Source organism: Heteronotia binoei, chromosome 3 (assembly GCF_032191835.1).
Source record: "Heteronotia binoei isolate CCM8104 ecotype False Entrance Well chromosome 3, APGP_CSIRO_Hbin_v1, whole genome shotgun sequence".
In the NCBI taxonomy this organism is placed as follows: Eukaryota; Metazoa; Chordata; class Lepidosauria; order Squamata; family Gekkonidae; genus Heteronotia; species Heteronotia binoei.
In genome coordinates, this window is record NC_083225.1 from 131848844 (window position 1) to 131866242 (window position 17399).

The 17399-nt window shown below is 40.3% G+C and overlaps 1 protein-coding gene across 1 annotated transcript in view; it reads right to left on the bottom strand.

Moving 5' to 3' along the window:
• Positions 1-16074, bottom strand: part of CD80 (CD80 molecule) — a 63789-nt gene extending 47715 nt beyond the window's left edge. Inside the window, exon 1 of the mRNA XM_060235279.1 lies at positions 15956-16074. Coding sequence (XP_060091262.1) covers positions 15956-16052 — 97 coding nt within the window. The 5' untranslated portion in view covers positions 16053-16074. The remainder of the gene's footprint in view (positions 1-15955) is intronic.
• Between the last annotated feature and the right edge of the window lie 1325 nt (positions 16075-17399).

A 17399-nucleotide genomic window follows, 5' to 3' on the forward strand; every position in this document is an offset into this window, starting at 1 on the left:
TCTCAGTGAGAGATTAGTCCAAGATATGCACAGGAAATTTTGAGGTGATTTACCTTGGCTAAAAGGGAGTCCCGGGGGGGGGGGCTCCATTGAGGCTTTGAGGGATCCCCGGAGAAGAGTTGCATATTCATCATCTGCAGCAGCTTACAGAGTCATTTATTTGACATAAGCTTGACAAGATCCTAATCTTCTTTGAGACTGCTAAACATCTGATGCTGTACGACACCAGTGTTGATCTGGATAACCTTAGAAAAAGGTACTGACTGTTATCTACCATTCCGGGACTATTTTAAAGCAAACAAAATAATATTAGAAGGTGGGAAAGAGAATGTGACTTGGGGCAAGCAAAGCAGGAAGTAACTATTGAAGAAGTGGACCTACTCTAGGATTGTATTACCATAGAAAAACATCGGCGGCCATTATTGGGAGGCTAAATTTTTTTAAAAAATAATATCTGAGCCTGGGAAGGTTGGAGGATGGCGAAATTAGGCTCATTTGAAAGGGCAAGTTCTAATCTATCAAACCTGATAGTTGAAATTTAATTTGGTCATATCAATTTTTTTGCTGTTTCTTAATGTCAGAGTCAAAAGGTAACCCGTGCAAGGGCTGCCTCATTGGAGAAGATGCAAGATCAGTTGAAAGCAATGGAAGCTAGGATGATGAAAGGGGTGGAAAAGATGATAAATGCTTGCAAAAAAGAACTTAAAAAAGATATTGAGGACTTTAAAAAAGAAATGGAAGAGCTTAGAAATGAAACAATGGTGATGTCAAAAAAAGTGCAGGAGGTAGAAAGGAAACTTAAGCTCCAGGATTCCACCTTATTAAAAATGCAAGAAAAAATAACAATCCATGACTGTAAATTGATGGAGACACAAATACGTCTGAGAGAAGTACCTGAAGAAGAAGGGACAGACTTAAAAGAACATGTAATAAAGGTAATTGCTGATTTCTTGGAAGAAGATCCTGAAGCGACTAGAAATATGTATGATTATATGTATAGAGTGAATTCATCATATGCCAAGAAAAATAACTTACCAAGAGATGTGGTTATAAGATATATGACAAAAGAAATGGTGGGAAAAATCTTGAATAAAAATTTTGAAAAGACATTGATAGTGGGAGGAAGCAGAGTAAGAATAATGAAAGAATCGCCAAGACAAGTGATAAATGACAGGAGAACATATAAGAAATTAACAGAAAAACTACGTGACAATGGACTGAGGTATAGATGGATAATACCTGAAGGTTTGAGCTTTGAGCTACAAGGAAGAAGGATTACAATTACAAATACACAGGAGCTGTGTAAATTTTATGAAGAGAATAAAGAATTTGCCCCATGACAGATTATAAATTATTATCTTGGAATGTAAATGGACTAAATTCACCACAAAAAAGAAAGGCAATATTTCATTGGATTAAAAAACAAAACTGTAATATAATTTGCTTACAAGAAGTTCATATTAAACAAAAGGATTATAAATTTTTATGGAATAAACAATTGGGACTGGAATTTTTTTCATTGGCTGAACAGAAGAAAAGGGGTGTGATTTTTTTATATTAAACAAGAATTGGACCCAAAAATAATATTTAAAGATAAAGATGGAAGATTTGTGGCAGTGGAAGTAATAATAAATGCAAAAAAAGCCTTATTATTGGCACTGTATGCACCAAATGGTGCAAAAATCTTTTTAAAAAAGACATTATAAAACAACTTGATAAAGTGACATACGACCAGGTCATGATTATGGGAGACTTTAATGGAACAATTCAGAATACATTAGACAGATCTGGGGGGAAAAATAACAATAAAGAAGGAAAATTGCCAAAATCCTTCTTTGAACTGGTTAAACAAGAAAACTTGGAAGACATATGGAGAAAATTTAATCCTGAAGTACGAGATTATACATTTTTTTCAGCAAGACATAATACTTTTTTCCAGAATTGACATGTTATGGGGTACAAAGGACTTAGGCCTTATAACTAAGAAAATAGAGATCCTACCGAAGTTAGGTGCAGATCATAACCCAATATTATGGATTACAAAATTGTCTAAAAAAGTGAGAAGATGGAGATTAAATGAAGATTTACTACAAAGTAAAGAATTAGTGACATCTCTAGTAAATGAAACTAAAGCTTTCTTCCAAATAAATGATAAAGATGAAATAGAATTTCAGATGGTGTGGGATGCTTATAAAGCCATAATGAGAGGAATATTGATTACATTAAACAATAAGGACAAAAGGGCAAAAGAAAAACAGATGTTGGACATTCAAAATGAAATAAAGAAAAAAGAAGGGGAACTGAGGAAAAGGCCAGGGAAAAAGAAAATTATAAGGGAGATTACAATACTACAAGCACAAATGAGACAATTGTTAAATAAGGAATTGGAATGGAATTTGAAAAAATTACAACAGAAGTCCTTTGAGGTAGTGAATAAACCTGGAAAGTATTTGGCCCGGCAACTGAAGAAAAAGAGAGGAAGTAAAATTATTAATAAAATTGTGGTTGATGGAAGAGAGATGGTAGATCAAGAATGAATAAAGAGAGAATTTTTCAAGTACTATGCTAAATTATTTAAAGGTGTTAAAGTAAAGAAGGAAAGGATGGAAGCGTATTTGCAAAAGATTAAAATAGCACCCTTAACTGAATATATGAAAAAAATTTTGAATGATCCAACTGAAAAAAAATAGAAATTGAAGCAGTGATTAATGCAATGAAAATTGGAAAACCACTTGGGCCAGATAGATATACGGCAAAAAAAAATTAAATTTTTAAAGAAGTATTAGTACAGAAACTTCAAAAATGGATGAATATGATAAGAATAAAAGGGAAAATACCAAATACATGGAAGGAAGCTGTAATTTCTTTGATTCCTAAGGAAGACAGAGATGTCACGAATGTCAAGAACTATAGACCAATTTCATTACTAAATAATGACTATAAGATATATACAAGAATTTTGGCAGAACGACTTAAACAATATTTGATAAATTTTATAAAGGAAGACCAAGCGGGATTTCTTCCTAAAAGGCAAATAAGAGACAATATTAGAACTGTTGTAAATATTGTAGAATATTATGAAAGACATCCAGAGAAGGAAGTTGCATTATTCTTTGCGGATGCAGAGAAAGCTTTTGACAATTTGAACTGGGACTTTATGTTTGCAGTAATGGAGAAAATAGAGTTGGGGAAAAACTTTTTAAGAATGATAAAGGCAATATAAACTGAACAACGTGCAAGGTTATGTATAAATGCAGATCTTACAGATGAAATGATAATCAGCAAAGGTACAAGACAAGGTTGTCCGCTTTCACCTGTGTTGTTTATAATGACTCTTGAAATTTTATTGATGCAAATACAAGATGATAAAGAAATAGGGTTGAGAGTTAAAGGATTTATTTACAAATATAGAGCATTTGCAGATGATATAATGTTTATAAATGAAAATCCTACACAAGTAACACCTTTGTTGTTAGCTAAAATACAAGAATATGGAGAACTGGTGGGATTTTATGTTAATAAAGAAAAATCAAAATTTTTATGTAAAAATATGCAAGTAAATAAAAAAAGGAGTTGCAGAGACTAACAGGATGTGCAGTTACCTCTAAAGTAAAATATTTGGATGTGGAAATGACAATGAAGAATATTGACCTGTTCAAAAATAACTATGAAAAGCTATGGCGTAAAATGGATGAAGATATGATAAAATGGAATAAGCTTAACTTGTCATTGCTTGGAAGAATAGCTGAAATTAAGATGAATATTTTGCCGAGAATAATGTATTTGTTTCAAACTATTCTGATTGTGAAAGACAGTAAACAATTTGACAAATGGCAAAGGAAGATTTCGGAATTTGTATGGGCTGGGAAGAAACCAAGGATTAAAATGAAAGTTTTGATAGATGCTAAAGAAAGAGGAGGATTCCAATTACCAGATTTAAGATTATATCATGAAGCAGTTTGTGTAGTGTGGATAAAAGATTGGGTGATGCTGTTGAATAAAAAACTTTTAGCATTGGAAGGTCATGGAAATAAATTCGGCTGGCACGCTTATATGTATTATGGGAAGAAAAAGGGATAGTTTTTTCTGTCACCATTATATAAGAAAAAATTTGTTGAATACTTGGATGAAATATAAGAAATATGGTGATGAAAGAAAACCATTATGGATAGTGCCAGCAGAAGTGATAAAAATAACAGCTGAGACAGGTGAGGATAAATGGCTGTCATACAATCAACTATTAAAAATACAAAGTGGCAAAATAGAATTGAAAACTGCTGTGGAGTTGAATAACAAATACGATTGGTTTCAAATGCAACAAATAAAGAGTTTGGTGGAAAATGATATTAAAACTGAAGGAATAAGACGAGAGCAAACAGAAATGGAAAAAGTTCTGCTTGGAGATAATGAAAAATTAATTTCAAAAACCTTTGTTACTTTTAAAATGGTCTGCAGAAGATGAAGTAGTGAAATCTCAATTGATTAAATGGGCAATAAATGTAAATAAAGAAATACAGATGGATATATTTTGGCTCGCCCTCGGGGCTTGATGGACCCGGAACGGTTCCAAACAGCCCTGAGGGATCCCTGGCCCACTGGCAATTCCCTCGATGACCTGGTGGAGAACTGGCAGGACCAGTTGTCCAGGGCTATCGACGAAATTGCACCTCGGCGTCCTCTACGCCCTCGTACGAAGCTGGCGCCATGGTATACCTTGGAGCTGCGCCGGCTGAAACAAGGGCTCAGATGACTAGAGAGGCAATGGAGGCATACTCGGGACGAAGCAACGAGAACATCCTACAGAACGTTTATGAAGTCTTACGAGATGGCAGTCAAGGCTGCAAAGAAAGATTACTTTGCAACCAAGATTGCATCTGCAAACTCGCGCCCAGCACAATTATTTAGAGTAATTGGGGATCTTATAACGCTGCCACAAGGCAAACCAAACGTTAGGGAATTAGAAATAGGCTGTGAGGCATTTGCGAAATACTTTGCAGATAAAATCTCGTTGCTCCGCCAAGACCTGCCTACCACTTTGGATACAGTGAGTGAAACTGAGGCACCGTGCCTGTCTTCGGGTTTAGTGCTGGACCACTTCGACCCGCTTAGCCTGGAGGAAGTCGACAGAATCCTTTCTGCTGCTCGCCCGACAACATGCGATCTGGACCCTTGCCCCTCTTGGCTGATTAAATCTTGCCAGGGGGAGCTTAGTTGTCCTTTACGGGACATCATAAACAGGTCCCTCTCAGAGGGGCAGTTTCCAACACCTCTGAAAGAGGCTTTGGTCTGCCCTCTCTTGAAAAAAGCTACAGCAGACCCGGCCGAATTGGCGAACTACCGGCCGGTGTCTAACTTACCGTTTTTAGGTAAAATTATTGAGAGGGCCGTGGCGTCGCAGCTTCAGAGGTTTCTGGATGACGCTTCTGTCTTAGACCCATGTCAGTCTGGTTTCCGGCCGGGCCATGGGACGGAGACGGTGTTGGTCGCCTTGGTAGATGACCTCCAACGGCAACTGGATCGAGGCGGCGTTGCGGTGCTGATGCTATTAGATCTGTCGGCTGCATTCGATACAGTCGACCATCAGCTACTGACGCGCCGCCTCGCCGACATTGGGGTTGAGGGGTCGGCCTTGCAATGGCTTTCCTCCTTTCTCCTAGGTCGGGGACAGAGGGTGGCTATCGGGAGTGAACAGTCCCGGAGGCGCACACTGGACTGTGGGGTGCCCCAGGGAGCAGTGCTCTCCCCGATGTTGTTCAACATCTATATGCGCCCCCTCGCCCAGATTGCCCGGCGGTTTGGGCTGGGTTGCCATCAATATGCGGATGACACCCAGCTCTATCTACTAATGGACGGCTGGCCCGACCCCGCACCAGGGAATCTCGACCGGGCCTTACAGGCTGTTGCGACATGGCTCAGGCTGAGTGGGCTGAAGCTGAACCCAGCGAAGACAGAGGTCCTTTGCGTGGGTCGCGGCGCTCTGGGAAGGGAAATAGCTCTCCCAGTCTTCGATGGCGCGCCATTGAAAGCAGCGCGCCAGGTAAAGAGCCTGGGTGTTTTACTGGAGCCTTCACTATCGATGGAGGCCCAGATAGCAGCCACTGCCAAGTCAGCATTCTTCCATCTGAAGCGGGCAAGGCAGTTGGCCCCTTTCCTTGAGCGCCGGGACCTCGCAACAGTGATCCATGCAACGGTCACCTCAAGATTGGACTACTGTAATGCCCTCTACTTGGGGCTACCTTTGTGCCGGACTCGAAGACTGCAGTTAGTGCAGAACGCGGCAGCCAGGCTGTTGTTGGGACTCCCAAAACGGGAACATATACAGCCGAGGCTACGTGAACTGCACTGGCTGCCGATCATATACCGGGTCCAGTACAAAGTGTTGGTCATTACCTTTAAAGCCTTATATGGCCGAGGACCTACCTACCTGAGGGACCGTCTCTCCCCGTATGAACCCCAGAGGGCACTGAGATCAGTTGGGAAAAATCTAATGACCATCCCCGGGCCGAGGGAGACTAAATATCAGAATACTAGGGTACGGGCATTTTCAGTCGCGGCCCCTACCCTATGGAACCGACTCCCCGAGGAGGTGCGGGCCCTGCGGAACCTTGACCAGTTCCGCAGGGCCTGCAAGACCGCCCTTTTTAAACTTGCATACCTGGACTGTTAAGAAGATCGGCAATTAAGCACCCGCCAATGCGGTTAAGACCACACCGCTGAATAACTGCACTTACTGGATTGTTTTAATGTTATTAAGTTAATGTTACTGTTTTATATTGTTAAATGTAAAAGTTTTAACCATTATATGTTTTTATGAAATGTTGTTAACCGCCCTGAGCCTGCCGAGGTGGGGAGGGCGGGATAGAAATAAAATTTATTATTATTATTATTATATGGGAATATTTATGGAAGAACTCTATGAAACTTTCAACATGTCAGAGTATTAAAGAGAACTGTTTTTAAATGATGTATAGGTGGTATATGACTCCTAAAAAATTGGCAAAGATGAATAACAAGATGCCAGACAGATGTTGGAAATGCAAAAAACATGAAGGTTCTTTCTACCATATGTGGTGGACTTGTGAAAGAGCGAAAAAGTATTGGCAGATGATCCAACAAGAAATTTCTAGGATCTTGGGATATGAATTCAAGAAAGTTGTAGAGACTTTTCTGTTGGGATTACAAATGGAAAAATTTCCAAAAGAAGATAGAACTATAATTTGGTACTTGCTTTCAGCTGCTAGGACACTATATGCGCAGTTATGGAAGCAAGAAAAAAACCCAGAAAAAAGGGATTGGATTGTAAAAGTTATGACATGGAGTGAGATGGACAAATTAACAAGAACTTTAAGAGACTATAATTTAGAAGATTTTAAAAGGGAGGTGAAAAAATTTAGAAGTTATGTAGAAGACGAATGGAAAGTAAATGGACTTTGGACAATTTTTGATAATGATTAAACTTTAGAAGAAAGAAGAATATTAATTTTACTTTTTAGTAATTAAGGGTACCTTTTAATGTTAGTATTTTGAGTAAATAACACTGGCGGGGGTCAAGTAATGGGGGGAGGGGTGATTAGAAAGAAGCATATGGGATAGAAGAAAAGAAGTTATTAACGGAAATTGTTACCATATGTTATCAATAAAATTGTTTAAAACCCTTTAAGTACTCAGTCAGAGTAGCTGAATGTTGATTATTTCTTTTATAAGGGTGACAGGCAATTATATCCTGAGACAAATACAGGCATAGTTATATGGGTCCAGCTAGAGTTTGGAGCATTATTACTTTGGGGAGCATTAGCTGCAACAAATGGCATGATAGTCTGCCTTTTTTCTCCTTATTTGCAACATCTGACTTATGAAGGGCTCTGATGAACTCAAAAGCTTACACAAAGTTTTGTGTCATTTTGGTTGGCCCTTTTGGTATTGCATGGATTTAATTTCTCATTCTGGACATGTCAACTAATATAGATGTTTGCAATGTTTTTTTCCTTTAGGCTTCTATGTGTGACAACACTAGTGGCACAAGTGTCCCACATGTACACTGGTGTACAGGCAGCCACCAGTTTCAGACCTGCCCTTAATCAAGGTCCCCAAACTAAAAGTAGTTTTGATCTCTGCTATTTGAGCTCTGAGGGGAAATAATGCGAGGGAAACTCACATTTATTGGAGTATGAACAAAGTGCACATATAGGTATATGATCATAGCTGTAATGGTTGTGGTTATGTGCCCACAGATTATGCAATGTCAGTGTAGCACTATGCTACAAATAGGAGAATTCATTTCTAGAATTGATGCTACAAAGATTCATTTCTAGAACATTGCTCATTTTACATGCCTTGAGTGAGTGAATGAAGTGTTGCAGAGAAAGTTCTGCAGTTTTTTTTTATTTTTGCATACATTCCACAAAGTTTGTGCCAATGTTGTCATCTCTTTAAATCTTTTTGTAATCTCCAAGTTGTGGTTTGAGTTTCAAGGTAAATATATTTAAAAGCAAGAAAATAAAATCTGAAATAGATCACGCTTATGCAATTTCTCACCCACAAGGACAAATGCAGCTCAACAGTGGCAAACTGTTGCTTGCCAAACGTTTGACAATCCCCTTGTTTTTCCAGCACCAAAACAGGAGGTTTATCAAACTCATTGTGGACCTCATTAGGCTTTGCAGGTCAAAAGGCTCCAAATGCACTGATTTTATAATAACTTGGGACAGGGGTAGAAGAAGAGAAGACGACAGTGGATTTATATCCTACCCTTTACTACCCAAAGGAGTCTCAGAGTGGCTTACAATCTTCTTTCCCTTCCCCTCCCCACAACAGTCACCCTGTAAGGTAGGTGCAGCTAAGAGAGCTCTGACAGAAACTGCTCTTAAGACAAACAGCTCTGAGAGAACATGAGAGGACATGTTGAAGCACTAGTCTTCTCCGTTTTCCCGATGCTTGCAGCTATCATTGAGCAGTGGTTACGGTGGAAACAAGGTAGCCTGAAGAAGGGTTATTCTCTTGAAACATGTGGATGAATTAACCTAGGAAGCATGTTGCCACATTATTGCCACAGTCACAAAGGCTTGTACTATATTCATCATTGATTCAATACATCCCTTGGAGCAATTGTGAATAACTAAAAACAAACGCCAGTGGATGTTGCAGCTTTAAGACTGCTGGACGGTTGTAGTAAGAATTAGAGACTGTGTCAATTGTCATATTGAAGTGCTCTGATCATTCCGTGTGTTGGTTTGTGAATACATCAAGCATTATTGTTCAAAGCAGCACTGACTGAATTCCATAATATGGTGTTGTTTGTGTTTTGCTTAGCCTCCAGGTGGTGGCTGGAGATATCCTGCTATTACATCTGCTCTCCAGGTGACATCAGAAAACAGCTGCTTTGGAAGGTGAACTGTATGGCATTATATCCCACTGAAGTCCCTCCCTTCCCCAAACCCCACTCTCTTTACTTTACTTTATTCGATTTATATCCCGCCCTACCCCACCGAGGTGGGCTCTTCAGGCTCCAACCCCAAAATCTCCAGGTATTTCCCAAACCAGAGATGTCAACCCTATCACCTTTCTGAAGATGCCTGAATGTTGAGCAAATTTTTTCACTCTCCAGTTTCTATAGATTTCTTATCAGGTAGATAAATGCAAAATTGTTTTCACCACTCAAACAACATTGCACAGGCTAGTAGCTTACCAAAATGGTTACATTTACTAAGGTGAATTAGCAGCTTGATAAATGTGTTTATATTCTTCTCAAATACTAAGTTCACATCTAAAAAAACTAGGAATGCCTTTGAAGCTTCTGGCTTCATCAATGAAAGAAAAAAATAACTCCAGGGTAAAGAGAAAATAATTTACTCACTCATAGCACCTCAGGGATCTTTTTATTAAAAATAATTTCTTTAGCAATGTTAGTATATGAAGAGGTTACAGACCTTGTTTCATTAATCTTCATAAGAACCCTGTAAAGAGAGTCCTTAATGTTCCCAGCAAGGAATGATGGAACAGTGTTCTCTCTGAAACATTAAGGAGCCTGTCATGTGGTTAAGGCTATTCAGTGAAATGGGATTTGAAAACACCTCTCCAGGGTCTAACACACATCTGCTGGCTGTACATTAATGCTACCACATCTTTGGACTAATAAGAGAGAATCAATTAATTTATTGTTCACAAATGTTTTTATTCATAAATAAATGCTTCTCCAAATAAATTTAGCCTCCAAATAAACTTCAGCATTGAATTTTGTCTCTTTTGAATGTCTGCGTTCCAGCAATTCACTTGTTCAGGGCACATCAGAAATGTGCTTCTCAATCCTAGCTATGTTGACTTGGAAGTAAGTCTCTGGAGAAAAGGCTGTGGTGGAACACAAGTTTTACATAAAGAAGGGTATAAGCTCTATAAGCAGAAAAGGGAGGGTAGTGGTGTTGCACTATACATCAAAGAGAGAACAGAATCAAATAAGGTAGAAAACATCAGCAGAATTAACTCCTCAACAGAAGCTATATGGGTAGGAATAGTGGTCTCTAAGGGTTATTTAAAAATAGAAGTGTACTGTCACCCACCTGATCACCCTTGAGACTGATCTTGAGATGGTGAAGGAAATAAGGGAGGCAACTAAAGCACATAATGTAATAACACTGGGAGACTTCAACTACCCTCACATTGACTGGGTAACCATGTGCTCAAGTCATGCAGTAGAAATGAGATTCCTAGACATCATAAATGTGCACTGGAACAGTTGGTCACAGAACCAACCAGAGGGGTAGTGATCTTGGACTTGGTTCTGAGAGAGTCTCAAGACCTAGTGAGAGATGTAGAGGTTGTTACGCCAACTGTAAACAGTGACCACAATGCTATTAAGCTAACCATTCAGATCAATGGAAAGTTACTGCTAAAGTCCAAAACAGTAACATTCAATTTCAAAAGAAGTAACATTACAAAAATGAGGGGAATAGTAAAAAGGATGCTAAGAGGAAACATAAGAGAATCAAATACCTAGAGGATGCTTGGAAACTATTTTAAACCACACAAATTAAAGCCCAAATAGAATACATTTCACAGATTAGGAAAGACACTGCAAGTCTAAAAGAAGGCCTGAGTGGTTAACATTACAAGTCAAGGAAGCTATAAAAAGTGAAGAGGCTTCTTTTAAAAAGTGGAAAATCTGCCCCAATGAATTGAACAGGAGGGAACACAGGCTCTGGCAAAAAAAAAAATGTAAGTCAATAATTGGCAAGCAAAAAAAGATTTTGACAAGTGGAGTGCTAAAAGTATCAAGACAAACAATAAACATTTAAAAATATACATCCAGAGCAGAAAACCAGCCAGAGACTGGTCTTTTGATGACAAAGGAATAAAGGGATTCCTAAAGGAAGATGGGGAGATGGCAGAAAAGCTCAATGACTTTTTTTTTGTGCTTCACTGTGGAAAGTGTGGAACATGCACCCATGCCACAGACCCTATTTTCAGGAAGTAGGGTTGCTTGCCAGTGGGGGGTGGGAGGGAGCTTTTTGGTAGCGGGGTGGTGATAATATCACATGGAAGCGACATCATCATGTCGGGGACATCACATGGTGACACTTTGGCATTTGGGGCAAAACTCTAAGGTAACCAGAGAATTTTGTCCAAAATTGCTAGAGAACCACTATGTGATATCCCCAGTGTGATGAAGTCATTGCATCAGTGGTATTGTAAGTAAAGTAAAGTAAAGTAAAATTTTATTTGTATCCCGCCCTCCCCCGCGGCTAACAACATCCAAATAAACAATACAATAATAAAACATTGAATTAATCTTAAAACCAATCAATACTTAATTAAAAACATTACTAAATCTAACAGTATTAGGTCTGACAGTAACATTATTGTTTGACGCTATGCCTGTCAGTTGGTATAGTGATGGCAGATCTCTAAACCAGACCATTTTGATGTTTCCTATATTGTACACTTATAGTTCAGCCATTCATAAACGCCAGTTTGAAGAGGGTGGTCTTGCAGGCCCTGCGGAACTGATCAAGGTTCCGCAGGGCCCGCACCTCCTCTGGGAGCTGATTCCAAAGGTATGGGGCCGCGGTCGAAAAGGCCCGTGTGCGGGTATTTTGAAGTTTAACTTCTTTTGGCCCAGGGATGGTCAATCTGTTTTTCCCTACTGACCTCAGTGCTCTCTGGGGCTCGTACGGGGAGAGACGGTCCCTCAGGTAGGTCGGTCCTCGGCCATATAGGGCTTTAAAGGTAATGACCAGCACTTTGTACTGGACCCGGTATACAATCAGCAGCCAGTGCAGTTTGCGTAGCCCCGGCCGTATATGCTCCCATCTTGGGAGACCAAGCAACAGCCTGGCCGCCGCATTCTGCACTAGCTGCAACTTCCGGGTCCGGCACAGAGGCAGCCCCATGTAGAGGGCGTTACAGTAGTCCAGTCTTGAGGTGACCGTCGCATGGATCACTGTTGCTAGGTCCCGACGCTCTAGGAAAGGGGCCAACTGCCTCGCTCGCCTCAGATGGAAAAATGCTGACTTGGCAATGGCTGTTATCTGGGCCTCCATTGATAATGAAGGCTCCAGTAAAACACCCAAGCTCTTTACCCGCTGCGCCGCCTTCAGCGGCGCACCGTCAAAGGCCAGGAGAGATATTTCCTTCCCCAGAGTGCCACGACTCACACAGAGAACCTCTGTCTTCGCTGGGTTCAACTTCAGCCCACTCAGCCTAAGCCACATTGCAACAGCCTGTAGAGCCCGGTCCAGGTTCCCTGGGGCGGAGGCAGGCCGTCCGTCCATTAGTAGATAGAGCTGGGTGTCATCTGCATATTGATGGCAGCCCAGCCCAAACCTCCGGGCAATCTGGGCAAGGGGGTGCATATAGATGTTGAATAACATCGGGGAGAGAACTGCTCCCTGAGGCACCCCACAGTCTAGTGTGCGCCTCTGGGATCGCTCACCCCCGATCGCCACCCTTTGTCCCCGACCCATGAGGAAGGAGGAAAGCCATTTTAAGGCCAACCCCCTAACCCCTATGTCAGCGAGGCGGTGGATCAGCAACTGATGGTCGACCGTATCAAATGCAGCTGACAGATCTAGTAACATCAGCACCGCCACACTGCCTCGGTCCAGTTGCCTCTGGAGGTCATCCACCAAGGCGACCAGGACCGTCTCCGTCCCGTGGCCTGGCCGGAAACCAGACTGGCACGGGTCTAGGACAGAAGCGTCATCTAGAAACCTCTGTAGCTGCAACGCCACTGCCCTCTCGATAATTTTACCTAAAAATGGTAAATTAGACACCAGTCGGTAATTTGCCAATTCGGCCGGGTCTGCTGTAGATTTTTTCAAGAGGGGGCGGACCAAGGCCTCTTTCAAAGGTGTTGGAAAACGCCCCTCTATTGCCACACAAGGAAGCTATTCAGGGGTTGGGCTTTCCCTGCTAGCCAGCTGCCCAGTGGAGGGCTGAAGCCCCCAAAATAATGGGAAACCCCATCTAGACTGGGAGTCTGGCAACCCTATTAAGGTAGGGAGTCTGAAGAACTGAGCTGAATTGAGGTGACCAGAGATGAAATTCTAGACTTACTGGAGAAATTAAAAACGAGTAAGTTTCCAGGTCCTGATAGCATACACCCAAGAGTTCTTTAGGAACTCAGGTTTGAGGTGGTTGATATACTAACCCATATATGTAACCTATCACTAAATTCAGCTGCTGTACCAGAAGACTGGAGAGTAGTAAATGTGACACCAATTTTTAAAAAAGGATCCAGAGGGGAACCAAGAAATTACATACCAGTCAGCCTAATGTCTATCCTAGGCAGATTAGTAGAAACTGTAATCAAAGACAGAATTGTTAGGCATATAAATGGACAAAGCTTGCAAAGGGAAAGTCAGCATGGCTTCTGCAAAGAGAACATTTTGGAGCTCTTTGAGAAAGTGAACAAGCATGTAGAAAACAGTGACCCAGCAGACATTATATACCTGGACTTTCAAAAGGCTTTTGGCAGGGTACTTCACCAAAGATTCCTAAGTAAATTTAACAGTCATAGGATAAAAGGATGGGTTCTCTTATAGATTAAAAACAGGTTAAATGACAGTTCTCAAAATGGAGGGAAGTACATAGTGGGTACTACAAGGATTGGTACTGAAGGCAGTACTATTTATTAATCGGTGATCAGGAGCCACACCTGAGTAGTGTAGAGGCTAAGTTTGCAGATGACACAAAATTATTAGAATGGTGAGAACCAAGGCTGAGTTTGAAGAGTTGGAAGAGGGCCTCCACAAACTGGGGGAGTGGGCAACAATGTGTCAAATGTAGTTCATTGTTGGTAAATGTAAGGTGATGCACATTGGGACCAAAAAATTCCAACGTTACGTATAGGCTAACAGGATCTGAATTTGATGAGACTGAGAGGGGAAAAGATCTTGGGGTCACAGTGGATAGCTCAATGAGAGTGTCAACCCAGTATGCTGCAGCAGTGAAAAAGGCAAATTCTATGCTAGGGATAATTAGGAAAAGGATTGAGAATAAAATGGCCAGTATTGCAATGCTCCTGTATGCATCTATGGTGCGGCCTCATTTGGAATTCTGTGTACAGCTCTGGTCCTCATATATCCAAAGGGACATTACAAAGCTGAGAAAAGTACAGAGGAGGACAACAAAGACAATTTCCCTATGAGGAAAGGCTAAAGAGTGTTTAGAAAAGAGATTACGAAGAGGGGACATGATAGAGGTTTATAAAATGATGAATGGGATGGAGAGAGTTGACAAAGAGAATTTGTTCTCCCTCTCCCAAAATACTAGAATTCAAGGGCATCCAATGAAGCTGATGGGCAGTAGGTTCAGGACGGACATAAGGAACTATTACTTTACACAGAGTGATTAAAATGTGGAATCAGCTGCCACAGGATGTAGTAATGGTCACAGGAATAAACAGCTTTAAAAGGGGATTAAATAGATTAATGGATAAGTCTATCAGTGGCTACAAGCCATGGTGACTGAAGGGAACCTCCACATTTAGAGGCACTAAGCCTCTGAATCCCAGAGCCAGGAGGCAACATCAGGGGAAGGCTTCAGCCTCTATGCCCTGTTGTTGGTCATCCAGAGGAACTGATTGGCTACTGTGTGAGACAGGGTGCTGGACTAGATGGACCACTGGTCTGATCCAGTAGACTCTTCTTATGCTCTTAAAGTACCAGCTTTAATTTTTGACATCTCCACTCAAAGGATTTCAAAGGTGTTAGGGAAGATTTCTCTCTCTTCAACTGAAATCTGGAGAGCTGCCATCAGTCATAGAAAACAGCAGTGAAGTAGATATGCCACTGGTCTGGCTCAGGATAAAGATGTTTCCTATGTAATAATATTTAAGCTCTGCAGTTAACAATGGGCTTTTAAAAGTTAGAGAAATACAGAAGTCATCACTGTCAGTCACAATAGAACATATCACGCACTAAAAACTGAGCTCATAAGAAATTTTATAAGGTTGAGAGGAGCCAGTAGTCAGTACGGAAATAAATATAAGTTCTAGTACTCTAGATAAAAGCAGGGGTAGCCTGATATTAACAATACATATCTGAAACTGGAAAAAAAAATATGTAGTCTTATCTCATCCTCTTTATTAATTGGTTTAAAACATTTATTTGCCACCTCTTCCCTAATTGCTTAAGGAGGGTCCCACCATAAAAAAGAAAATCATACAACATAGAATCAACAAAATCAGTCAACAAATATGTAGACGCATAAACCACCTGGCAGCCTGAATGATCCTCATAACAGGCCTTAGGATAGGAGCAGATTGTAAAAACAATTAAGAAGAACAAAACCCTAGTTAAATCCTTAATTGAATTACAATGTCCAACTTTCAGATATTTTCTAAATACATTTTCTGATACTGATTTTCTGATATTTTTTGCCATATTCTTTGATAACCATCTAGCAAGGAAAGTCATGAAATGGTCTGTGTTCTAAAAACACATTAAAATACTGGACTTACCTGTAGTATTTGAGTGAAACACAAAGAAGCCAAGACAGAAGAACACCTTTAGACTGGGCCTGGAAAGCATCAGTTCTGTATTCTGTATGTGCATCATTTCATCAAGGCCACTTTAACTGAATCAGTGAAAAAGAAGTTTTAAAAAGCAAAATAGGATTTCTAGGTCATTAGGTGTTTTAGCTGAATTTAGATACAGTATGATAAGAGTCAGAGTGGTGGAGTGGTTAGAAGGATTTGGGAGAACCAGCTTCACATTTACACTCTGCTGCTGAACCTTGCTTGGTGATCTTGGAATAGTCACTTTTTATTTATTAAAACATTTTAATTCTACCTGTTAGCAAAGCAGTTTAATTACAACTGCCCACTAACATTAATTACATCATACTGTAATGTGGGCCTAAAGGAACTAGAATAAGGTGGAGAGCTGATACACTTTTCTTCAATAAATCAACACAGAATGATCCAAAATTAACTGAGAGAGGATATGGATTCCAGGGTCAGTGCTGGTACAGCACTGTTCAACATCTGTATCAATTGCTTAGATTTAAAAAATGAAGAAAAACAGTTATTGAATGTACAAGAGATACTAATTCATATGTTATGCATTGGCAAATGCATCTCTGCCACAATAATTTCTTATGATTGAGAACTGCAACCAATCCTAGTACCTTGATACATGTACCTGTATCATTCATGTATCTGTGACATGCATACCATATGAAACATTCTTGAGCAAAAGCTGAAAAAGCTAAAACAACAAACCTAAGGATTAGACTAAGCATGCCAGCCTCCAGGTGGAGCTTGGGGATCCCCTGGAATTAGTTCCCCTGGAGAAAAATGGACGTTTTGGAGGGTGGACTCTATGGCATTGTACCATACTGAAGTCCCTGGCCTCCCAAAGCTCCATCCCTAAATCCCCAGGAGTTTCCTTACCAGGATCTGGCAACCCCATCCCCCACTGGTGGTCAGTGGAGACACCTGGCAACCCTAGATCAGACTTATAGGAGTAATATGAATCGCAGCAAAAGAAATTATTTAAAAAGCAATGAAAAAATCAGAGGTAAAAAAGACAATAGTATTTCGAAGGACTAAAATGGTCACAGTGGATAGCAAAGAAGCTGAGCCAGTATGCAGTAACAGTGAAAAGGAGCAGTGTAATCTCTATTCAAGGCAAATATTAACAGAAGCTGAGTTCAAGAGTTTACAACTAATCCATAATTAAGACAGTAGATGGCGTATGGTTTTCAGATGCTGCACAGATTAGCAACAACGTAGAATGTGTTCCAGAGTAGTAATAAGGATGATAAAAGGTCTCTAATGAAAATCATCTGAGAAAGAGTGGAGAGACAGAAGGTAAAGGGATAAGGCATTTTCTTTCTGAGACAAAAATGTTAAAAGCTTTTTTAAAAAGAGTAACAATTGTTCACCATACCCAATGAAGTTA